Here is a 24,527-nt window from a genome sequence, read left to right on the forward strand (position 1 = left end):
TCACCCTTGACCCAAGCAAGAAATGATGCTAGTAAAAGCATCCCTATCCTACACCACATAACACGTCTAGGTATGTTGCCAATCGAATTTGGGAGGCTTCCCTCCTACTTTCCAACAAGTCTAGGGATTCACCCTCAATTGTTGATTACTAACTTGGTTGTATGTTGTCCTTCGATGGGAAGGCAAATCTATTTCAGCCGATATCATCGCATCATTAGTTAGAAGACCAGTTTATTAAATTCAGTATTTATTAACTTTTTATTTATTTTATTATAAAACACATGTAATTATAATTTATTTGTTAATTTCACAATCTTTAATATTTGTCACAAATTTACTATCTTTTCATATATTTTAAAAGAAAGTAAATTATGTTTTTAATTTCAATACTAATACTTTATTTGTAATAACACACAATTAAAATGTTATATTTTAAATTATATCACTACGTATAAGTGCAATATATATATAAAAAGATTACAAAAGTTTGACAACACCGTGCAAAACGTGGCTTAGTTCCCTAGTCTATTTATAAGAGCAAATTTTATAGGTTTTCCTACTTTGCAAAAAAAAAAAAAAAAAAAAAAAATCCGAAAAGGTTATTTGATGTGAAAATTGAAGAAAAAATTAAAAAATATAGAAAAATCGAATAAGGGTAACTAGATACACTTATAGTAACTATAAAGGTAACCATATACTTTATGATGCTTTTTCTATATTTTTTTAATTAATTTCTAAATTTTTCTTAGAATAATTTTTTTGAGAAAAATTTATTTTTTGGCCAACTTATACTTTATAAACCATAAAAATGAAAATTCCTCAAATTATAAAGTTTAATTTACCAATTACAAAAGTCACAAATTATACATAATTCTCCATTTAAACAAACAATGCCAATAAAATGAAATCACTTTACACCAAAAATTTAAAAAACAACAACAAACACATAACAAACTACAAATAATTCTTATAGATGAATATATTAGACCCTAGGACCAACTTCAACATTGGAACAACATAAAACAAGGGAATTTTTTTTACCATTATTTTTTTCCAAAAACTCGAAAACTTTCTCTTTATCCTTCTTATTTGCAAACTCAATGTTTGAGCAACAAAACCATAATGTTCTTTTCTTTTTCATCTTTTTCTTGAAATAATTAGCACCAACATGTGAGGGTGGCGATGGTTCGTCCAATTGCTCGTTCGGTTGAATATTGCTTTGAACGCCTTCGAATTGGTTGGTCTTCTTCTCATCGGAATATCCCATTTTTGTAAGTTGTAATGAAGATTATGAGTTTGAAGATTAGGGTATAAATAGTGAGATTTAATTACTTTTATATTATCAATAATTCAAATTGTTAATTCACTCTTCAAATGCTTAATGTGCTAGGTTTTGACTAAACTATACATACCTTGTGATATACATAACTTTGAGATTTTTATATCAATTTAATTTGTTACTCAACTCACGTAACTATGCTAAAATATATATAATAGTAAGAAACATAACACAAATCAAAATCAACAAAATAATTTTCTAAATATTTTATACTTAGTTCATATGTATATAATTAACAGATAATTCTTTAATAGGTGTTAGTCTAATTTTTATTTCTTTAAAGGGGTCTAAACATTTTTGTTCAAGTAAGCATCTACGTATGCAAATATTTATTTTACAGAAAATTTATGATGACATCATATGTATATATAATTAATTGCATTATATAATAATCAAGTTTTTATTATTACTAATTATTATTGAATGTAAATTTCATGTTGTTAGTGATAAGATGATCAATGTAATGGGCCTCCATCTCTTGCAATTGCTTACGGGCTGGGCCGCCTATTTGTGGTGGTTAGCATAGTAGGCCCAAAAATATGTGCGCCTAGTGTATTTGTTCAGAGAGAAATTGTGCTCCACAATTAAAGACTAATTTAAAAAAATTTCTCCAATTATTGTTGGATTTAAGGATTTTTATTCAATTTTACTAACAAACACTTAATATAATGAAGGGTTATTTGCGGCAAAACCTCCTAAAGTGAACAGGTTCTTACAACTAACCTCCTAATCTAAAATTTTGGTGGTAAAACTACCTAAACCACCAGTCCGTTAGCAGGTAGCCCTTTCCATCCATTTTTGGGTGTTAACTGCCATGGTGGAATGTCCACGTGTACACAGTGTACACGTGGCACAATTTTATTAGTCCACGTAATAAATATTTAAAATTAAAATAAAAAATTATTATTTTAAAAATAAAAAATAAAACAATAAAAAATAATAATTTTTCTTTAAAAATTAAAAAATTTAACATTAAAAAAACAATTTTACAAAAATAAAAATTAAAAAAAACCCCAATTCTTTCATCAATTAACAAACCCTAAAGCTAATTCGTTAAGAACCCAAACCCATTTCCCCAGCTTCTGCAACTAACTCCCATACCCAATCAATCTTTCATCAATTAACAAATCCTAAACCTAATCCCCGATTCCTCAAATCAATTTCAAAATCAACAACAATGGCTTCCCAAAACCCTACATACAGAAGAAATTCAATGTTAACAGTTTTTTTGACCTGAGACAAAGTTCACAACTTTATTATCTCTTAACAGTTTTTCTGACCTGAGACAATGTGAAACCTGCACCGGTGTCAAGAAAATGGTGGTCGGAACAATCTGCAACCATATCAAACTGACTAAACTTATCTAGATTATCATTTTCGGTCCCATGGGTTAGATATTTTTTCTCTTGAATTTGTTTATCTTCCTTATTTACATGTCTGTTTCCAAATATACCCAACTCGGTTACTAGTTCTGATTCAGAGCAAAGATCATTCCCTTCCATCACTTCTTTCGCATTAGACATCTTAGATTCACTTTGAACTTCGGGGACTTGAACTAATGGTGTTGAATCTGGATCCAAGTTCGAATCAAAGGTTCTAAGTGGACTTGCAGCTATGTTTGTGAAAAAACCAATGGCGACTTGTGGAAGGGAAAAGGAAGCAGTCTCTTGAAGCCATTGAAGAAACAATCGTCAGAATTCCCGGCGCCATTCTTCGTCAGGGTGGTAACATCGTTGCTGTTCTCGCACGAATCGGGGATGAGATCCAATGGCCATTGGCTAAGGATGAAGCAGGTGTGAAGCTTGATGATTCGCATTGGATGGGTCGGAGGTTTTCGGTGCAAGAGGTTTCAGAAACGGCGAAAAAGGGGTCAGAGGTTTTGGATGGGTCTGTGGCGAGGGAGACTTCTTCGTCAGATTTGAAGAAGGAGAAGAAGAAGAAGAAGAAAGAAAAGAAAAGGAGAAAAAATTAGGGTTTTTTTATTTAATTTTTATTTTTGTAAAATTGTTTTTTTAATTTTAAATTTTTTAATTTTTAAAGAAAAATTATTTTTTTTTATTTTTTATTTTTAAAATAAATAATTTTTTATTTTAATTTTAAATATTTATTACGTGGACTAATAAAATTGTGCCACGTGTACACTGTGTACACGTGGACATTCCACCATGGCAGTTAACACCTAAAAATGGATGGAAAGGGCTACCTGCTAACGGAGTGGTGGTTTAGGTAGTTTTACCACCAAAATTTTAGATTAGGAGGTTAGTTGCAAAAATCTGCCCACTTTAAGAGGTTTTGCCGCAAATAACCCTATAATGAAAGATTAAGAGATATGATTTGGTGTATATTAAAGTTTGAGAGACATGATTTGATACATATTAAAATTCGAATGACACGATTTGATACATGAACAATTGCCATGTTAGCTAAATTTAATGAAATTGGATAAAAATCCTTGAATCTGATAATCTTAATAGTGTGTGAAGAATTTTAACGGTCTAAAATATTCAAAGAAACGTGATTTGATACATGTCTAAATTCAGTTAACAAAATTCTTAATTAGCCACAATTAAAATGAAGAGAATTTTCTTTATTAACATTTTTGTTTATATAGAAATTGTGCGCTACATTTAAATTTGATTAAGTACTAAATGAACAAATGAGAAAGAAGCTGGAAATAAGAAATCAAACATAAATGTTACGAGATTCGATCAAGAGTTATATATTTTCACCTTGTTTACATTTCGAGCAAAATATTCACAAAGACTAGAGATCGTTATTGAGTCGACAAATAATGGAGATTACAAGTACTCAGAAGTTGCACACACTCTCAAGAAGCTATGCTTCAATTACAATTTGATCTCACTTGAAACAATAATGATCAAATGCACACCATGTCTTTAAAACCCTCCTCAATGGTTTTCCAAATTCCAGTTAAATATCAAAAATGTATTCAAATTTTGATCTGTTCAATGATAAAATTTGTTTATTTAGGGTGTGTTTGGAAGTAACTGTGTAATTATTAGGTAGGGTAATTACTAGAGTAGTAATTACACAATTTAGTAATTACACTATATTTTAAAATGCAAGGTGTGTTTGTATATGAGGTGGTAATTACATATGAGTTCCTAATATTTTGTTTGTCAAAATAATTAGTAATTACATGGGAAAATAATATTTTTTAGTAGGTAATGTTTAATATGGAAAGTTTTTAGTAATTACACAATGTAATTACATTCAATTCTCGCCATGAGAATTGGAGAGTGTAATTGGAACCCCTCAATTACTTCCAATTACACAGTTACAGTATAATTACATGGTCAGACAAATATGCCAAATTGTGTAATTACCTCCAATTACACACAAATCCAATTACATTGTGACTTTCCAAACGCACCCTTAATATATATTAAATAATAATATAAAATTTCTTCATTAAAAAAAATAAAACTAATAAAAAAAATAAATGAATAAATTTGGTCCAACAAAATCTGACCGTCCACGTGTCCGATCAAAATCCCAATATATCATCTCACCATTCATTCACTTCACTTCACTTCACTTCACTCAACTATTTACAGCTTTCCTTTTTCCCTCTTAAAACCAAAATCACAAAATCTTTCCCTCTTTTCTTCTCCACCAAATAAATCACAATCTAGGGTTAGGGTTAGGGTTAGGGTTTACCAGTTGCGTCTTTCTTCTTCTCCTTCTTCAATGGACCTCTCGAAGAAACGCAAGATAGAGGAGAACGGCGTCGTATCAGGCGAAGTACACGACTCCTCCTCCAATTCAAAACTCTCCCCTCACGACGCTCGCAAAATCATCGACCGATTCACTCCCGACCAACTCCTCGATATTCTCCAAGAAGCAATGATTCGCCACCCCGATGTTCTTGAATCAGTTCGTTCGATCGCCGATTCCGATACTTCTCAGCGCAAGCTTTTTATTAGAGGTCTTGGTTGGGACACCACAACCGATGGCCTTCGTTCTCTCTTCTCCGCTTACGGTGAGTTAGAAGAAGCTGTTGTTATTCTCGATAAAACCACTGGAAAGAGTAAAGGATATGGATTCGTTACTTTTAGGCACGTTGATGGCGCTTTTCTTGCTCTTAAAGAACCTAGTAAGAAGATTGATGGACGTATGACGGTGACTCAGCTAGCGGCGGCTGGTAATTCAGGTACGAACACCACTGCGCCTGTTTCTGTTGCTGATGTTTCGCTTAGGAAGATTTACGTAGCTAATGTGCCTTATGAAATGGCTTCGGATAAGCTTTTAGCTCATTTTGCTTTGTATGGTGAGATTGAGGAAGGTCCGTTAGGGTTTGATAAGCAGACTGGTAAGTGTAGAGGTTATGCTTTGTTTGTTTACAAGACTCCGGAGGGAGCTCAGGCGGCGTTAGTGGATCCGGTTAAGACTATTGAAGGAAGACAGCTTAATTGTAAATTGGCTATTGATGGGAAGAAAGGGAAGCAAGGTGGTGGTGGTGGTGGTGGTGGGTCTGGTTCAGATGGGAATCAGTCTTCGATGGGGGGTGGTGGTGGTGGTGGACATTCAGGGAATGCTTCGGCTCATCAACCTGGTGGTGGTCAATTTTCTGGGCCAGGAGGAATGGGATCTTACGCTGGCTTTTCTGGTCCTCCTTCTATGAGTCATCATCATCATAATAATCCAGTGGGAATGTCTGCAGTGGGTAATCAAGCGGCGTCGTCTTTGGGTGGTTCTGGGGGTGGATATGGTGGCCCTTTTAGTGGTTATGGTGGAGGACCTGGTTCTGCCGGTTATGGTGGATTAGGAGGTGGTCCAGGTGGTGTTGGTGGTGGTGCTTCGTCTATGTATAGATTACCTCCTAATTCAGGTGGAGGGCCTTCCGGTGGGTATCCAGAGAGTGGTCATTATGGGTTATCATCTTCTTCTGCTTATCCAGGTCAACACCATCACCAATCGGGAACTTCTCCTTTGCCAAGGGGTCCTCCAGGAGGAATGTACCCACCACCGCCTTATTATTAAGGTATTGTTACGGTTTAATTTGCTCTGTGTGGCTTACTTATTTAGTTGCTTGTCTTTTTGATTTTGTTTATTTTAATATGGTTTAGTTCTATGTGGCTTTCACATGTTTTTGCATTCTGGGTGATTGAAAGTTTTGCATTTTGTGGTTGACTACTCTATTGGTAGTTTATATTCTTACATGTGATTTGGATTTTATTTAATGTATGTTACTCTTTGTTTATTAATGATGTACTAGTATGTGTTGTATATATGGATGCTCAACTTTATGCACTGTCTTGTTCTATGGATATGTTATAATTGATCAAGTTTGGTTTGATATGTTATTTATTTTTCATTACTTGATTTTGGGGGTTCTAGTCTCTTAAGTTGGCTCTATGCAATCACAGCTGCTTTTCTTATCCAAATGTGGTTAGCCCTTTTATTTTTTTATTTAGTGTGTATGAAGGAATGATAAGAAAGACATAAAAATGGCATTTTGCTCGGTTGTATTATTATGTCTGAGTGTTCTTTGGTTTCTTTGTATTCTCAATCAATTGTTTCTCAAGAAAATCTCGTGTTCTCCTTGGCTTTTGTTATTTTTTTTAATCCTGATATGACACTGTAATCTTGCTTTTCTATCACTTATTTTGAATAGAAGAATGATGGAGGCGAAGCTAGCTACCTACCAATGATTATGTGTTTGCACTCTCTTCTCTTTGATGCTTATTGTTATCTCAACAAAATTGTGTGTTATTGTTGTTTGGTTTTCAGTGTTTTGAAAATCTCTGTTGAGGTACAATTTTTTTTTTCTGCAGGTGTAAATAAATACTATTAAATGGAAGTTGTTGGTTATTTATTCATTTGCATTGCTTATATAGTTCCCCATGTTTGCTGTTTTTGTTTTACCAAGTTCTATGCTCAAGGATTGTTTATGAGTACTTTTATCTAGATTATGATTCATGATATTGATTATCTGTTGTGCTGTTGTGTGTTTCCTTTCTCTCTGTTTTTCTCCACTTCATATGATGTATTCTGTTGCTGTTGTTTGTGTGCTGATTTCTATTTTCATGCCTTGGTGCTTCCATGAATATTGATCAGTACGTATAAATGTTATCTATTAATTTTTACATAATCTTGGGAGAGTTGTTTGAGTTGAGGTGTGCTGATTTTATTTTTTTCATGCCTCGCTTTTTGATTTGAGTGTGAATGTTGCATTGGTATCCTTTTGCATGAGAGTGTTGTTAGTCTGTTTTAAGATTCTATGGAATGATAAATTGAGTTTTTGATGGATGTTTAATTCAGGTTTGTAACCGCTTGTTGGGCCGCAGATGCTTTTTATGGTTCTGGTGATTGCAGACTATGTTCTCTGGTTTGATGATTGTATGATCTATGGTTTTAAAGCTTACTTCCCTTTCTTCCGCACCTTTAGTGTGTGGTTCATCTCTGAGTGTAGTAGAAAAAATTACCGAAGTTTTGTTTATGTACTTTTGGAATCTATGTGTGCCATCAGGCATTTTTAATAATAACATAGTTTAGAAATACAAGTTCTGATAATATTTAATCTTTTTTCGATGAATGTCTTGTTTTTCCCTGTGCATACTTATTTTTTCCTCTTTCTAAACAATGATATGTTGTGGCCTTCAATAAAACTATTGAGTTATTTGTAGTGAAATTAATGATTGCAGTTTTATAGTTACATCTTTCAATGTCTTCAAACCTATAAGTGAATAAAATTTAGAAGAAAATACTAGTGTAAGTATATATAATATATATTTCATTGTGGGCTGGCTTTTCTTTTTGAGCATTTGCTTTATCCCATACCAATTTCAAACACGTTGAGTATCTATGCTGGATATTTTAGTTACTCTGTCGAATCTTGCATTGGACTTCAAAATTAATATAATTGACAGCTTGATGGAAAATGGTAGCTTGGGAGCGCTGTTCTGTCGTGATGGTGACCTTGGATATCTTGATTGTGCAAGTGATTTAGCAATGATTGAATAACAATATATATATATGATTTAGTTGCTGAGTTAGTGCTCTTCTATATGATTTAGTGACATTTGGGTTTAATTTGAAGCATGCAATTTGGTTGTGAACTCCAATACATTTTGTATCCATCCAGTTTGAGGATGGGTTGAAAGAATTGTCATGTGTCACATTTCTTAAATCATTTTCTACTTTTGGCATTGTAATGAACTGATGAGATGCTATGAAACCTTTAGGTAGCATAGACTTCGAAAGCCATGATAGTTTTTGCTTTGTGACAATTGCTCTTGTTCATGCAAGCCCCATCCCCGTATTCTCACTCTGATGTGTAAATTTGTTTGATCTTTTATATTGAGATTTTGTTGCATCGACTTAAAGGGTGGCTTTTGGTTGATGGCATATGCATGGTCTTTGGTGATTCTCGAGAGTGGTTACGTTATGCTTCCTTTCTGTGGTTCAAAATGGCTTCATAACAGTTTTTCTACATTTAACTCTTGGCAATTATGAGCGCATAATGCTTACTAAGTGTTTTAATTTTCGTTTACACCGATGCTTCTTGCTTACCATTGACTGATTCGATCCACCCACTTTCTACTTATTTCCTTTGTAGGTTAAAAAACAAACATAAAATGATTGAGCTATTTGATGAAGCCTATTATTAATACTTGCAATGTTGTAGTAAATTTGTATTCCAAAATTGAGTTTCTTCATCTAATTGTTGAATTTGTTGCCATAAATTTTTGAGTTCATAAATGGAAAATGGTTGGTGATTTTGAGTTCATAGTTTTTTTTACATAATAGATTAGAAATTGATAAGTTTATTTTGGTTGCTTTTGTTGTTACTGCATTGCATATGTGTTTGATTACTTTGTTGGAGAAATTAACTATTATTAATTTTAAACACCCACCTCCCAAATTGGTCATTACAATTTTTAATTAGTCTTTTATGGTGCTATATATATAAATATAATGTATTTGATTTTATCGGTTGAGATTAATTACAGATTAAGCTGAATGTGTAATTTGAGAGTAGCTATTGGTAATGTGAATGGTATTTGGGATTTTGGTGGGAATATTATGAAATGAGTTGAAATATTTTAGATGAGAAAGTGAAAGTGAAATGTGTTGGGGGGACTGAGACTGACTAGTTTATATTATTATTTGTATTAGATTTGTTATATGTTGTATGATTTTCATTAGGGGTTGTTGGTTTGCCGTATAAGTGCTCGTTTGGTACGTCGTATAAGGGTTATATAAAAATTGTATTATTTTAATATAATGTAAGTTGTAATATTTAATACATAACAAATAATTTATATTAATTTGTATTATAAAATTTATGAAAGATCTAAGTCAATTCCAATCTCAAACATAAATTTGGACCTAGACTTGACTCGGTGTTGGAGTTGAGTTTATTGAAAATATATGTCTATATAAAACATAATATTAGATGCTTACCAAATAAATCTTAAAATATTATATGTATATCAATGTTTTTATTATTGTTATTACGGTAAATAGTAGTAGTATAAGTACCTAAAGTTTTATATTTGTAAGTGCTATAAACCAAATATTTAGCGGCATAAGTACCCAAATATAAGAGTTAAATTTTTGATCATTGAGTCTAGATGAAAATATGTAGTATCAGTTACTTTCAAATATTCTTTTAATAAATTCAATATAGTACTGACGAAATTAGAAGAAAATTACAGTTTTACAAACATTGGGTATTTATGTTGCTAAAAATAAACATGAGGTTTATGCTGCTTACAAATCATAAATTTTTGGGTACTTATGCCGCTATTTACCTTTGATATTATATTGGAGCCAAAAATTATAACTACTATTGATTTTGTATTTAAATAAACATACTAACAGAGTAAGCATTATTGTGTTATTTTTTTTTTATAAATTAAATCACACCAGCATGTTCTTAACATGAGCTATTTTGTTTTAATGGTCTAGTAAATGTGCCAAACAATTTAGAAAGTTAAAAGAATGCTATGTTATTTTTTTAAAATATAAAAAGGTAAGAACTTCTAATTAATTAACAAACATATTTTTAGGTGTAAGAGTAACTAAGAAAATATGAATTTATTATGTTTAATTTGAGTTATAATATATTTTGTGTTAAATTTAATATGATTTTTCAAATTTGACACTTTTTACCATACTATTGAAGTTTGTAATTTTTCTTAAAAAATATACCATTCTATCTTTATATCATTTCCATTGAAGATTTGTTAATTCTTTATTCTTTTAATGAAAATGGATTACCCACAAGAGGGAGAAAATTTACAAAGGAAATGACAAGTCTTTAACTAAGGCAGCACTAGCATAAGAGTATACCAAATGAGTAACTATGTTAGATTCTCTAAAGATGAGGCTGAAACCAGCAAAGATGTAGAGAGGAATGCTGTTCTTGATAGACCAAAGAATGGCATCAAGGTTACCATAGTAGTCATTGGATTGGAGGAAAAGAGAAGAGAAATTGCAACAGCACAATCAGACTCGAAGAGCCTTCTTCGAAGACCAATAACTCAGTCGTGATACTATCAAGATGCTTATCGAGAAAAGATCATGTTCCACGCAAATGTTGTCGTGCTGCACTTGTCTTTACTAAAGGTTTTCACTGCATCAACATTGATCTTGACATTATGTACTAACAACAGGTGGATACTACTTTTTCGGTTGAGAATAGGGACACAGCTATAGTTCCCACTAACAAAAATATTATTTTTTAAAAAAATTAAATGTAATTTTTTTAATTTGATAATTATAGATCAAAATAATAGAAAAAATTCCCACAAAATTAAATAAATCTAGTGAGAGAGATTATAATATAAGTATAATATTTTTTAATGACAAATAAGCCTCCACAATATACAAATTCTGGGTCTGTCATTGATTGAAAGCTTAGTAGTTCTTACAATGGTTCTTGTATCGATTAACTAGGTTAGTATGGGATTATTTTTTTCACTTAAAAACAAATAATAATAATATATAAATAAATGAATTATCAAATATGTCCATCAATTGAAAATGATAATGAGTACATTAATACCACATGAAATAGAAATATAATTTGAGTATGTGACTTTTTATATATAATTAGATAAATTGCAAGTTGTAAAAATGTAACTATTGAGGTAGAGAATGAAATTATTGGAAAAATTTTCCTTCTATTTAATTGTAAATAAAATAAATTAGAAACTAGTACATTGCAATTTAAATTTTAAAGAGTATCGTAAAACTTATTAATTTTAATGGTATATTGAAGCTACGTGTAGTAGAGTTATATATGCAGTGGCAGACCTAAGATTTAAGTTGAGGGGAGCGACGCTTTTTTTTTTTTTGTAATTGAAGAGGGTGTGTTTTTTTTTACATGTTAAAAATTGATATGTAATATAAAGTAAAAAAAAAAATAAGAATAAAAATATTGGATTCAATGATTAAGACTCAAGCACAAGCTTATATTATGTTTATAAATATCACTTTTATTTAGAAACATATGTTGTAATTAATTAAAAATTAAATTAATATAATTTTTTTATTACAATGTTTCTAAAACATTTTCATCAGTTATTTTATTTTTTAAAATATTCCATTAAAATCTCTTATTATTATTATTATTATTATTATTATTATTATTATTATTATTATTATTTTATATTTTTATTTCTTTTAATTGTAGCATAATGGTATTACAATTTACTAATAGCTTATGTTCTTAGGTTCGAAGCAATGACTTTTTTTCTTATTTTTCTTCACACTACGCTAACTTTATTGGCTTCACCTAACATATTTACCTTACATCATTCATCAAATTTTTTATACTATCATTTCCATTATTTAACTAATATATTTATAATGCACAAATAATAAAATATTATTATACATTATATACTATATATAATTTTATATTAAAAAATCAATATAAAACACGATAAAAATTATAAAATATTATAACTACATTTGCTAAACTCCTTACAAAAAATAATAAAAAAAAAAACATTTAGCTAAACAAACACTCATGAGCTAAATTACTATCATGAGTTAAATTTTTGAGTATTAACTATATTTTTACACACTGAATGAGTCTTTTTTTGACTCTTATCTATATTTTTACTTTTGTAACTATTTTAAATTATTTATTATAAGTAGTGAAAACTATATATAGGGTATTAAAGACTAATTTTGTCTTTATCATACATTACAATTGAATATAATATGATTGTTTCGAGTATTAGTAGTTATTTTTAATGTAAAATATTTTTACTTTCTTATCTTGTAGAACTTTATTTAATTTGATTCTTTTTACTTGACCAGCTTGTTACCTTTTTTGATAAATGTTCTACTAAAACCATATAGTAATTTGTAAATATTTTTATATAAATATATGGTGTTGGATTAAAATTCTATGTGGGCACATATGTATAATGTGTATGCTATTATAAAGTGTGATACAAAATTAAGTGACCAATTATGTTATGGGTATCAAAAGGGTATTAAAGTGTCATAGAATTAATGTGTAGATACCATAAGTTAATTTATAATTTGTTGAGGGGCCAAATTATAGATACCCAAGAGTTATTCTAAGATGACTCTATAAATAGGTAGTGGTCCCCAAAAAACACTAGGGTACTGTATTATAAACCTAACATATGGTTGATTTTTTTTTCTTTGTTTTATTGAAAATAATAAAATTTTCATTGTGCAACTGCCTGAAATAGAGTCAATATGATATTGGAGACCCTATTACAATGTTTAAATCCAAAAATAGTTAAGAGTATTACAAATGGCCAAAGTATCAACTCCACCAACGAAAGACTTTTATGTTTTTTTTTTTTTTTGCCATTTAAAATAAATATAATAAATTAAAAAATAGAATAGATATAAATGATATGGTGAGAAGTTAATGACATATAAAAAAATTGAGGTTAAAAAATAGCAATATGGTGGACGTTTTCGAAGTAAAGGGGGTTGATTGTCACGAGAGTTATTTGAATCTCCTTTATTTTGTGGGACAAAGTAAGATGGGTTTGTTTTTGACGTCATTCAGGATAGAGTTTAGAAAAAACTCAATGGATGGAAATTGAAATTGTTCTCCATGACTGGTTGTGAGGTTCTTATCAAGGCAACCATCCAATCCATTCTTACCTATACAATGAACCTCTTTAAGCTTCCGAAAGCTTTTATCAAAAATATTCATCGTATGTGTCTTCGTTTTTGTGGGGAGGTAATGATGTTAAAAAAAAAAAGATGCATTATTGTAATTAGGATAAACTGTGTATGCATAAGAGGGATGGTGGGATGGGTTTTCGTGATATGTGAATGTTCTCGACTGTGGTTGCTAAACAATTGTCATATTTACAGTGTTCTCGACTCCTTGGCTAGCCCTGTGTTAAAAGGTTTATACTTTTGAAATAGGCTCTTTGCCGAAATTACGAAATCTAAGTGAGGATTCTTTGTGTGGAAGAATATCTTATGGGGTGAGGAGCTTTTTGATTCATGAGTGATATGTCGTGTTGGGGATGGAAATGACATTGCTATTTACACTGATAATTGGATTCCCTCTGTGTCGCCCTTTGTTTTGACAAGCCCTTGTCAGTTTGATGAGTCAAGCAAGGTCTCTTTGTTGAGGGATGTTTCAGGAGGGTGGAATAAAGACTTGATTCGTTTCGGTTTCTTGGCTAATGAAGTTGAGGCTATTCTTTGTATTCCATAGTCTTCTTTCGATGCGCCGGATAAGATTATTTAGAATTATGAGAAGTGTAGGTGGTTTTATGTTAAGAGTGGTTATTAGCTTACTCTTCGCAACTTGGTTGTGCTTCGTGCTCCTCCTTTTGGAGGTTTGTTAGGATGGTGGAAGAAAATTTGGTCTCTTAATCTCCCCCTAAAGGTTAGACTTTTTTGCTTGGCAAGTTTTCCATAATTGTCCTACACAAATCAATTTGGCTCGACATGGTCTCTTATCTAATGGGTTATGTCCTTTGTGCGGGTTGGAAGATGAAACTACTCTTCACGCACTTTGGGCCTGCAACTCTCTGCTTTAGTGTAAGAAATTATGTGAGTTTTTCCTTGGGAGATCCTGGTGTTCATTGTGTGGATTTTCTTGACTTTATTCATCGTTTTATTAATCCACTTCCAAAAGATATCATTGAATTACTTATGGTGATCTTGTGGAGGTTCTGGTTCTAGCGCTATAAAAAGGTCCATAATGATGTTATTTTGTCTCCAACTATAGCTGTTCATTAGGCTCATAATCTTTTGGGGACATTTCACAATGGGTAGGGACTGAAGACTGTTACCCATCTTATCCCGCTGACAATGATTGATCCTTCCGGGTCACCTCCATTACGACACCTTTCTAAGACAACTCCCAAATGGACTGCCCCTTATTGGAAGGCTCAAAGTTAACACTGGTGAGACTATAAACTCTTCGAGTTTTTGTAGTGGCTTGAGTATGGTTATTAAAGATGTTTCGGGTGTTATTCGTGCTTCGGCGAGCTGACATTTGGATGGTTGTTTTGTGCTTGAGGTGGCTGAAGCGTTGGCTATTAGAAAGGCTTTGTCCCAATATCTTTCTTTTGGGTATGGCAATATCATTATTGAATTTGATTGTTTGAGTGTTGTGTTGAAAATTCAAAACAATGTCTCTTTTATTATCTTTTTGGATCTAGTGTTGGATGATATTCGACTCTAATTCTTTGGGAGCATTTATTCTTTGATTTAGCAGTACTTTCTTTCCCATTCTCAACTTTTAAACTTTTAAGCCATACCCATTGTCTCAGTCACTCTGACCACCATGGGAAAGAAACTATAGTAAAAGTGTGATTTTCTCTATAATAATTTTCCTACTATTTTATCTTCCAAATTTACATTACCACATCACTAATTTTAGGACCACATTATTGTAAGTGCAATTATTTGAGGGTTATTATTAACAATTAGCATATCATAGGTGGCACAATTCGGTAGTTTACAAACATGGTAATTATTTAATAATAATAATAAGACTAATTAAGATTTTTGATATATACCACATCATGTCTCTGAACTTTTTAAGTCATTAAATTTTTTTCTAAACTATTAAAATTGTTAGATTTAAATACTTTTATCTAATTTCATTCAATTTTGCTAATGTGGCGATTGTCCATATATTGAATTGAGTAATTTGTGGCATAACTTCAACAAGTGCTTAGTTTATTGTAACTAATCTCTAATTTTAAAATTTTAGTGGTAAAATCCCCAAAACTCGTATTATGTTAGCAGTTTAACATTTCCATTCATTTTTGGATGTTAAGTGCTATGTTAGAATATCTACGTGTACACAGTGTACACGTGGCACAATTTAACTGACTCACGTAAATAAATATTTAAAATAAAAAAAATATATTTTAAAAATTAAAAGTAAAATAATTTAATTTTGTCATTCCAACAATTTTTTTTCTTCATTATTTTTATTTTTCTTATTCTTCATCTTCTTCATATGATCGACATCCACCACCACCAATCTACTGAAACTACTATTACCTACCAACCACCGTACCATCCACAACCACCACCAACCACCACTACCGTACCCTTTTTTTTACACCTAAACCACACATACACACAAAAAGAAACAAAACACAAAAGAAAAAAAAAGATTTGAGAACCCCAAATTTGAACACGTTCATCCAACCCCAAATCTGAAGCCTTCTCGTGCAACGCCTCCACCGCTCCTTCTCCTTGCTGGAAAACTTGGCAAAAATCTAAAAATGACCTCCCTCTCGACTTGGGGCTTCTTCTATCATCGGATGGCTCAGGAAGCCATTCGTGGCTTCTATTTTGGCCGTGGATGGACGGAGACAACCCTTCGGCGTTGGGTCGAGCTAAACGCAAAGAGAGAAAGAAAGAAAGAAAAACGAGAGAGAGAAAGGAATCGGGTTGGGGTTTTTGGGTTGTGGGGATTATTCAAATGGTGGTTTGGCTTCCATTTTGGTCATGGATGGGTTTTTGGGTCGTGGGGATTATTCAGATGGTGGTTTGGCTTGGGGTGGTCAGAGAATGGATGGGTGGCTGTGCGATAATGAACAGAGGGAGAGGGTGGGAGATGCGGTTGTGCGATAATTTTAGGTTTCAATTTAATTATGTTTTATATATTATTTATTTCAATTTTTTTTTCCTAATTTCAAATTATTTTTAATTTATTTAATGTTTTAAATAATTATTTATGTGGACCAATAAAATTGTGCTATGTGTACACGTGGACATTCTAACATGACACTTAACACTAAAAAATAGATGGAAATATTAAACTGCTAACAGAACACGAGTTTTGGGGGCTTTACTACCAAAATATTAGAATTAGGAGTTAATTGCAATAAACTAGGCATTTATGAGAGTTTTACCGCAAAATTCTCTATTAAATTATACCTCTAAACTTTGATATATATCAAATCATGCCTTCTGAACTTTAACATGTAACAAATTGTGCTCCCAAAATTTGCATTCACGTCAAACCTTCTATAGTAAAATTAGGCAAAAGTCTTGAAATCGAACAATCTCAATAATTTAAAGAAAATTTTTAACAGGCAAAAATTGAAATTAGCCTAATAATAATAGGAATTTTCACAAAAATACTAAATTTTAGGTAAAAATTTATAATTTTACTGTCATACAGAATTTGTTGTAAAAGTACTATCTTTTTATAAAAGAACTGTAAAATATCAAAACAAAACAATTAAAATAATAGTAAAACAACCATAAAAACTTAACACAATGCAAAATTTACATAATATTTTTGATAAAAATTCTACTTCACAATAAAAGGGTAAAAAAAATTAAAATTTAAGTATGTGGTGGAAAAAGTCATAAATAATATAATTGTGATATTGCTATTAAACTAAACCCTGAAATTGTTTGCCACAAATCCCAAAACCCTTTGATTATGTTTTTCAAATTCAACCAACCAAGAACTCCCAACCTCATCGATTCACCAATCCCAACCACCGTGTGGCGCGCCGGCTCCTCAGCCGACGCTTCCACCCAACTCACCGCCAATTTCATATTCCGGTAACCCATCACTTCTTTCATACCTTTTTTTTTTTAATTCACAAGGTATGATCAGTTCTGTGTTCTTCAATTACTCGTTTTTATTCATTTTTTCAATACAATTTCGATAAATTTTATTTGCTTTATGTCTCAATATGATGATATATATATACATATATATATGCTTATGCTTTTATTATTATGTTCTTATGTTAATCTTAAAGCTTAAGTACCAAGCTAAGCTGTGTATTGATTGGTTTTTAAGTGCTTTAGAGAATCGATTACTAGAAAAGATTATACCTTTTTCAAAAGGGTGTTGAAGAAGATTATTATGTTTTTATGAGAAAACTTAAATTATATACAATATTGGGTTGTGTATTTATAGAAGTAATTGTAATGATTAGTATGGTTTTATTTGATGTGTTTTTAGTTTGATTCTAAGCCTTTAACAACCTTTGGAACTATTATTTGATTTTAGTACTTTTGGGGAATTTTATTTAAATTTTGCAAACCTATTTATGAAATTCTTATTTATTTTCACTTTCTATAATTGGGAAATTTAGATACTTACTTCCTTTTTTCAGTTGCTTTTGATTATTACTTCACTCTTTCCTTTTCTTACTGAAATGATTTTCACAAAATTTCATTTGAATGGATGAAGGTGAACTTTTTTTAACTCATGAAGGATTCAACAAGTAACGGTATGAACTGGTTTGAAGGAATCATTCCAGAGGTTAATGATATAATGCTTCAGGTGATATTTCTGTTATCACTTGCTTCTAGTGTGTTTTAAATTTTATGACATTACATTATTTTTTCTTTCTTTGTTTTCATGGGGTTGTGTTTTGGGTCATTTCTATCGAACTATATCTTTACAATGTTAGTGTTAAACTTTTGAGTATGTTTTTTCACGTAGTTTCGGTCTAATCTAATCTTCATTGAACTCGCGGGGTTGTAGATTTTGACTGTAGTTTGCAAGTTCTTTCATCATCTTAGTGAATCTCTTTTTTACTTGTTGCAGGGTACATTTAAATATGTCGAAAACCATGTGAATAATGTAGGTGGAACCTTGAAAAAACTATGTTCTGATGTTGTCCAAGATTTTCTTCCTCCTTCAGCGGATTCTGTAAATTGTGAAGCTGAAGAACTGGTTCCAGAAGAAGGTGCTGCCACCGGTACCTTTACAGAGAATAACTCAGCGATTAGTATCGAGAATTTTTTTCCAAATCTTCTTGTTGAAAAATCACCAGTGGTGATTGATGAAATTGATCATGAGAAGTCTACAGATGCCCATGAAGATTCATTATCTGAATTAGCAAAATGGAATGAAGAACACTTCGAAGAATCATCACTTAGAAATAGTCGTGATAATTCTGATCGATTTGAAACTGTAGAGAATTCAGGCTCTGGATTAGTACTGGCTTTGACAAATAGAAACTTGGACTTCATCATTGACGAAAATGCTATAAAAGAGTCTACAGATGATTCCGAGCTGAATTTTCCTAGTGTGGCAGAATCTATTGAAACATCCTTAATTGATGAATCCATTGAAACCAATAATGAAATGGACTATGTTGAGAAGCAGCAGCTTGATCATGTTTATTTGTCTGTGGAACATCTTTCTCTAGATTACTTCGGAAATGCAAAGTCAATACATATTGATGATGTAAATTTCATGAAGGAGTCTGTGGATGGAGAATCGGAGCTAACTTCTCCTGATGTGAACGAATCCTCTAAAGCATCATATGTTGATGGACTGACTAAAGCTAATTATGAAAATGAATGTATGTTTTCGGTGAATGTTGCTCTGCCAACCACAGTTCAAAACAGTCTAGAGAATGAACAATGTTCAGAAGCTTTGTATGATATCATTGTTGATGATGCAGAGTGTTATTTCGATACTTCGACCAACTCCAGTGTAAGTAACTCTACTAGTCTTCCTACGTATTCATCTGATGTCTTAAGCGGGTTCCTTTCTTCTACACCAGCCTCAGCTGTGTCGATTAATGAAGAAGAGCTAAGGAAGCAACTTATTCCCTCCTGTACTCTTTTGCCATTGGAATCAACTGGTTTGTTCTTAAATTCTTATGTACAAATAGTAATACTCTTTTTCTTATAGTTTTAACAATTGGATAGGGAAAGGAATTTATAGAAAAAGTGAGATTGGATTTGTTCGAGTTCTTCTGGATAGGTTTCCTGTAGGCATGTATGTTGTATCTCGTAAATCGATTAAAAAATTTGAGTACAATATAATACATTGCAAAAATCTTTCATCCATATCTAATCTGAATTTACACATCTTGACTTAATAATGTGCTATCTTATGTGATGCTTATGGCTAGAATGGGAATTGATAGGAACTATAACGACACATTTACAAATTCCTCGAAATGATTGCTTTGCGTTTTTTTTTACCTATGTTACCCTGTTGCTCATCTAGCTACGATTTTAAACAATATTCAGATGTCTCCAATGCTGATGTTTCTGACTCTTGCATGGAAAATATCGACTTATGCGATGAGATGAAGCTTTCAGAGAGTTGTGTCCTTGTAGATGATAGCACTCTTCGTGCCATATCTCGTAGAGCTCGAAAGCTTGGGTCATACAAGGTACTTCTCTTTGCCAGTCTTTTTTTCTTACAAATGTATAATTTATTTGATTGAATGAAGATTTCACTCAATGGAAATATGTCTATTAAAAGATGGTAATTATTTTTTTGTACTAGCCTTTACGACTTTAGCGCTGAAGAGCTCTAGATTATTGCGTTATTAGAACAAGCTTATACGGTCTAGAAAAAATCCGATGCTTCCTTCTTATAGTCATCTTCCATGTTAGTTTTCTGCCATATTTATCAGTTCATCATGGTCTGACATTGGTTTATGATGCTTTAATAATAAGTGGATTCAAATTTACTATGAGATGTAGACAATTTTGATTCGATTGCCCGAGCATTAGGCTTCACTTGATTTTACATGTCTTGCTTTCGTCTTAAATTGAACATTCATTTTCTCTATAAAGATTTCGATGTTGTTGTTAGGCCATGTGTGTCTGAAGTCTTATATGTCTTTTCAGCAAGATGATCAGACAAACTAAACTTTTTCTTTTTCATTTTCTCTTCTCTAATTAGAAAAAGATACAAAACATTTTTGCTTCGAAGAAGAGGCTGGCAAAGGAGTATGAACAGCTAGCAATATGGTTTGGGGACGCCGATATCAATTCCAGCCAAGATTCATCGTCTGATTCACACAATCAACAAACTCGTCACACACGTGATTCAGAATGGGAGCTACTGTAAATAATAAAAGAAAAGGGTCTGGTATCTGTAAATAACGGCAAAAAAAAGGGTGTAACGGGACTTAGTTTCATCGATTTTTTCTACTCTTATATAAATCGCCGGTATAGTCATTTATTATGGTTGAGGCACTCTCTTTTGATTAGAACCCCATGAAATGAGGTAGTTATGCAGCAAATGTGGTACAAAATTACTCTTGAACCTTTTTTGAATCAAGAAAAATAAATGAGAAATGGAAAAAATAACAAAAAATTCGTATTCTTTTGTGGTGATTGTTTGTTTGTTTGTTCTCTCTTTTCTTCTCTTCTTACTCTTGCAGGTACTGATCATCTTCTTCTTCATAGTAAGAAAATTTCGGAAAAGAGTCATTTTTATATTATGAAATATTTTGATGACTCTTTAACAAATATGCATACAAAATTTCATTCCATGTGTCAGGAACACCAGGCAAACACCAGTGGATGCAATCAGCAAAGTTTTTGGGATCAGCTCTCTGTTCCTTTGTCAAGAGCTTGCCTTTGCGTTCGCCATATATTGTAGTGTGAGCATCTTTTCTGAACTCTGATAATCTTGTTATGTTTAGAAATTTTACATTAGTTTTCAGCCCTGATAAAGTGTCATGAATAATATCCATGATTTCAAGGCTTGAACCACTACCCCAGTAGGATGGTGAGTCTTGTATCGGGTATGTTTCGTTAAAACAGTTTTCGTTGCTCCCTCCTTTCCATTCCCAGCTCCTATAGAAAAATAAAATGAAATAAAAAGGATTTCTTTTTATTGGGTTTAGCTTAGGATTAGTCAGAGGCTTAATCTTATATTGGAATAGATTAAACTTACCATAAATGTGTAGGAGACATACTCATGAAGAAGACCTTCTGAGTTTGGGGATTGATTGTGGAGTCTATCCAATTTGCCCATGTATTTAAAGCCAATCTATATGCTGTACTCACATTATATTCCTGTACATCATCTGGATTCCCATATCTATACCCCAAGAAAAGAAAAAAAATCATTCATAATGTTTGACTAATAAATAACATTAAGGGACACTTTGACACAAGTACCTAAAGTTTTGAGTTTATTTTTAACGGTATAAGTACTCAATATTAGTAAACTGTAATTTTCGTCTAACTTCGTCATTACAGACTCTGTTAGTGTCTTAAATTTGTAGTCAGACTTCCTCATTTTAGACTCCAATTTCCGTCTAGACCTAATAATTTAGGTGTGTCTTACATGTTTCTTGTTTAAGATGTTAACGAAATCCAACCGACGAAAATTACAATATACTGACATTGAATACTTGTACCGCTAAAAAAGAATCATTAAGTGTATGTCTGATACAAACTCAAAACATATCTCTAATAATAATAGATGACGTGTTATATGGCTCCGTTTGTTATTTGGCTTAAGGACGAGTTCATCTCGGAATAGATGACACTTTGGCTCCGTTTGGTAAAATTCTTATAATCTTTTTTTAGAAGTTGGGATTCTTAGCTTCTCAAAAAGAAAACAAAATATAAGCAAAACGATTTGCCAAACGGGGTCTTTTACCCCGATGAGAAAAAGTCACCTCCTCCGAATAGGGCTCTTTTTCGGATCAACAAGCTTTTAGTGGATTCTACATGTAATGTAGTAATACATAAACAAAATTCTATGAGCTTCAAAATTGAAAGAGTAGCCATTGATTCATTATGCTCTTTGGTGTGTAATGTTTTATGGTAACTAAAACTCTAACAAAACACTGTTCATTGTAAGTAAGTACTAAGTAGTGAGTTTAGCATAGTTTTTTCAGAAAATATAGTGTAGAATATTATATTAGTGCTAGTATAGAGATAAGGGTAATTTACGTTGCATTGATAGTAGGCTTGTATCTCCACCATACATAGCTCTCAAACACCAAATAATCAACACCTTCCCAATGTTTACCATGCTTAGCTATTGAGTCAAGCTTCACCAGCCTTTTCATTACAGTGTGCTTTGTTGCATGATCTGATATTGATTCCACTATAAATGGTGCCCAGTAGTACTCGATCGAAGCATCGTATTCCTGAAAGTTTGTTTCGATAATGAAATATTCAATATAGTAGTGCTATTTTGACCCGAGAACAAGCTCATCTCGGGCCGAAATGGTTTGTCAAAGGAGTGATTACATTTCATCTATTCTATTGTTGAGGTACCTTGATTTTGAAAATCTTTCTTGGAGGGATTCTTTCTAGGGATCTTTTGTCTTTAGGTATAATAGATTGAACCATACAAACCAATGATTCAAATTGGCCTCTTTGTACAGAGTCTCCTATAAACATCAAACGTTTTCCTCTCAAAATTTGTAGTAGTTTTAATGCATCAAACCTGAAAAATCAACAGAATATTAATTTCTTTTTAGGTGTAACACGAGGACTTCTTAGGAGGTCACCCATCTTAATACTACTCTCTTCCAAGCACACTTAACTGCGAAGTTTTGATGAGATCCAGTGCACCCATCAACACAATATTAATTAAACCCACTTTACTCTCCTTTTTTCTAAATGGATAATACAAAGCATTTCAATCGAAAAACACACACACAATGTTTGATGCTTTAAGGGAAAACCCGGGTTTTGATTTTGTAAATGACCCAATTGGTTACCCTATCATACTTTATCAACACGATTCATCAAACGAGTCTAACAAAACATGAGAAACTCTGTGGTGACTCGATAATGTACGATCCTAACCATAATCGAACCCAATCAATATTGAAAGAAAGAGTTTATTAGTTAGTTAGTTACCTTGGAAGATCACACCCATTAGGTTTCCACCTCCAATTCTTGTAGAAACTATCTTCCCTTCCATTCTTTTGACAAGTAACTTGTTTGACCAGATAAGGGCAACTTTGCTCTTCATAAAGTGGATAAGACACATTATCCCAAACCCAATTCCCTTCAAAAACATTACAACTCTCATCAATAAGATCCTTTGGAGAAACCACTACATGTTGTTGTTGTGCCCTAGTTTGCCTTCCATATTTCTGGAATACATAGCTATTGTTGCTCTTTAACCCATCAAAAATCAACCTTGTAGTTCCTAACAATAGAATAGAAGCCAATGCAAGAGGGTACAAAGATTGAATCTTTCTATCAAGAGAGACTATTTGCTTCATTTTTTCTTTCTCTCTCTCTCTGATTTTTTTTTTTCTTGGGAAAATGGGGTTTTGTTTAGTTAGCTTAACTTGAGTTCTAAGGTAGTTGAGTAGACCATGCATTGTTGCAACAACCAGTTGGTGGGATCAAGTAAGTAAATTGTATTGTGTTTAAGTAAGTCTTTCTATTAATTTTGGAAGTAGTTGGTCATTCTCAAGTGGTTTATTTAAGTATTTGTTTTTGCTTAATTGATTATTCTTAACAAATTTTTTAATCACATTTAATATATATATATATATCTATATAATTTGCTCAAAGAATTGTTAGAGCATTTCCTGTGGAGGTTGCCATTAAAGTGGTCTTATAACATACTCAATGTGGTTCAATTTTTAGGATTAATTTTACGAAAAGTGTTGCTCAATGATCGCATGACATTTTTTTATTAGAAAAAGTTATTTTTTACTTAAAAAAATTATTAATTTAATGTGATGTGAGAACATGATGAACAATTTTTAGAAGAGGTGACGAATCTTATGTGGATGAGAGAAAAAAATAAAAAAATATATATTTTAGGATGAGTGTGTATTTTGACAATTATAAATGTTACCTCTCCCATTAAACATGCTTAGGATTGTTCTACAAATGATTATCAAGTTTTCATAATAGTTATTAAAAAATTTTAAAGTTCGAATCTTCTTTTTCTTATATTAAAATATACGTAGAATTTAATACTTAATTACAAGTAATAATATAACAAAGTGGTGTT

General features: G+C 31.9%; 4 protein-coding genes across 5 annotated transcripts; 3 read left to right on the top strand and 1 right to left on the bottom strand.

Moving 5' to 3' along the window:
- Nucleotides 1–2,897: 2,897 nt before the first annotated feature.
- On the top strand, nt 2,898–3,502 carry LOC133029190 (protein EARLY-RESPONSIVE TO DEHYDRATION 7, chloroplastic-like). Its single transcript, XM_061101681.1, has 2 exons — nt 2,898–2,919; nt 2,989–3,502. Exons 1-2 carry the CDS (start codon nt 2,898–2,900, stop codon nt 3,309–3,311), a joined length of 345 nt encoding a protein of 114 aa, XP_060957664.1. The 3' UTR covers nt 3,312–3,502.
- A 1,395-nt stretch (nt 3,503–4,897) lies between these two features.
- Nucleotides 4,898–7,994, top strand: LOC115697179 (UBP1-associated protein 2C). The gene is made up of 2 exons (XM_030624091.2): nt 4,898–6,344; nt 7,625–7,994. The coding sequence occupies exon 1, from the start codon at nt 5,051–5,053 to the stop codon at nt 6,341–6,343; it is 1,293 nt and encodes a 430-aa protein (XP_030479951.2). The 5' UTR covers nt 4,898–5,050; the 3' UTR covers nt 6,344; nt 7,625–7,994.
- A 9,165-nt stretch (nt 7,995–17,159) lies between these two features.
- Nucleotides 17,160–20,894, top strand: LOC115697511 (uncharacterized). 2 transcript variants are annotated; one of them, XM_030624545.2, is made up of 5 exons: nt 17,160–17,371; nt 18,012–18,104; nt 18,372–19,419; nt 19,814–19,959; nt 20,478–20,894. In XM_030624545.2, exons 2-5 carry the CDS (start codon nt 18,030–18,032, stop codon nt 20,643–20,645), a joined length of 1,437 nt encoding a protein of 478 aa, XP_030480405.2. In that variant the 5' UTR covers nt 17,160–17,371; nt 18,012–18,029; the 3' UTR covers nt 20,646–20,894. The 2 variants fall into 2 exon arrangements, with proteins under 2 accessions (XP_030480405.2, XP_030480406.2); XM_030624546.2 differs by having other exon boundaries at nt 17,184–17,416.
- LOC115697512 (protein trichome birefringence-like 31) lies at nt 20,779–23,857 on the bottom strand. Its single transcript, XM_030624547.2, has 5 exons — nt 23,411–23,857; nt 22,820–22,991; nt 22,490–22,689; nt 21,480–21,626; nt 20,779–21,379 (listed from the first exon to the last, which is right to left on the bottom strand). The coding sequence occupies exons 1-5, from the start codon at nt 23,779–23,781 to the stop codon at nt 21,019–21,021; spliced, it is 1,251 nt and encodes a 416-aa protein (XP_030480407.1). The 5' UTR covers nt 23,782–23,857; the 3' UTR covers nt 20,779–21,018.
- Nucleotides 23,858–24,527: the final 670 nt, after the last annotated feature.

The sequence above is a fragment of the Cannabis sativa genome, chromosome 7 (assembly GCF_029168945.1).
Source record: "Cannabis sativa cultivar Pink pepper isolate KNU-18-1 chromosome 7, ASM2916894v1, whole genome shotgun sequence".
Classification (NCBI taxonomy): Eukaryota; Viridiplantae; Streptophyta; class Magnoliopsida; order Rosales; family Cannabaceae; genus Cannabis; species Cannabis sativa.

Bases quoted from the DNA above. Each gene is read 5' to 3' on its own strand.
- LOC115697512 (XM_030624547.2), bottom strand. From the start codon at position 23,781: ATGAAGCAAATAGTCTCTCTTGATAGAAAGATTCAATCTTTGTACCCT. The intron at 22,690-22,819 runs GTACCTCAACAA...ACAAACTTTCAG, and splicing joins GAAAGATTTTCAAAATCAAG to GAATACGATGCTTCGATCGA. The intron at 21,380-21,479 runs GTAAGTTTAATC...ATTTTTCTATAG, and splicing joins ATGTCTCCTACACATTTATG to GAGCTGGGAATGGAAAGGAG.
- LOC115697179 (XM_030624091.2), top strand. From the start codon at position 5,051: ATGGACCTCTCGAAGAAACGCAAGATAGAGGAGAACGGCGTCGTATCA.
- LOC115697511 (XM_030624545.2), top strand. From the start codon at position 18,030: ATGAAGGATTCAACAAGTAACGGTATGAACTGGTTTGAAGGAATCATT. The intron at 18,105-18,371 runs GTGATATTTCTG...TACTTGTTGCAG, and splicing joins TTAATGATATAATGCTTCAG to GGTACATTTAAATATGTCGA. The intron at 19,420-19,813 runs GTTTGTTCTTAA...AACAATATTCAG, and splicing joins TTTGCCATTGGAATCAACTG to ATGTCTCCAATGCTGATGTT.
- LOC133029190 (XM_061101681.1), top strand. From the start codon at position 2,898: ATGGTGTTGAATCTGGATCCAA. The intron at 2,920-2,988 runs GTTCGAATCAAA...GACTTGTGGAAG, and splicing joins GGTGTTGAATCTGGATCCAA to GGAAAAGGAAGCAGTCTCTT.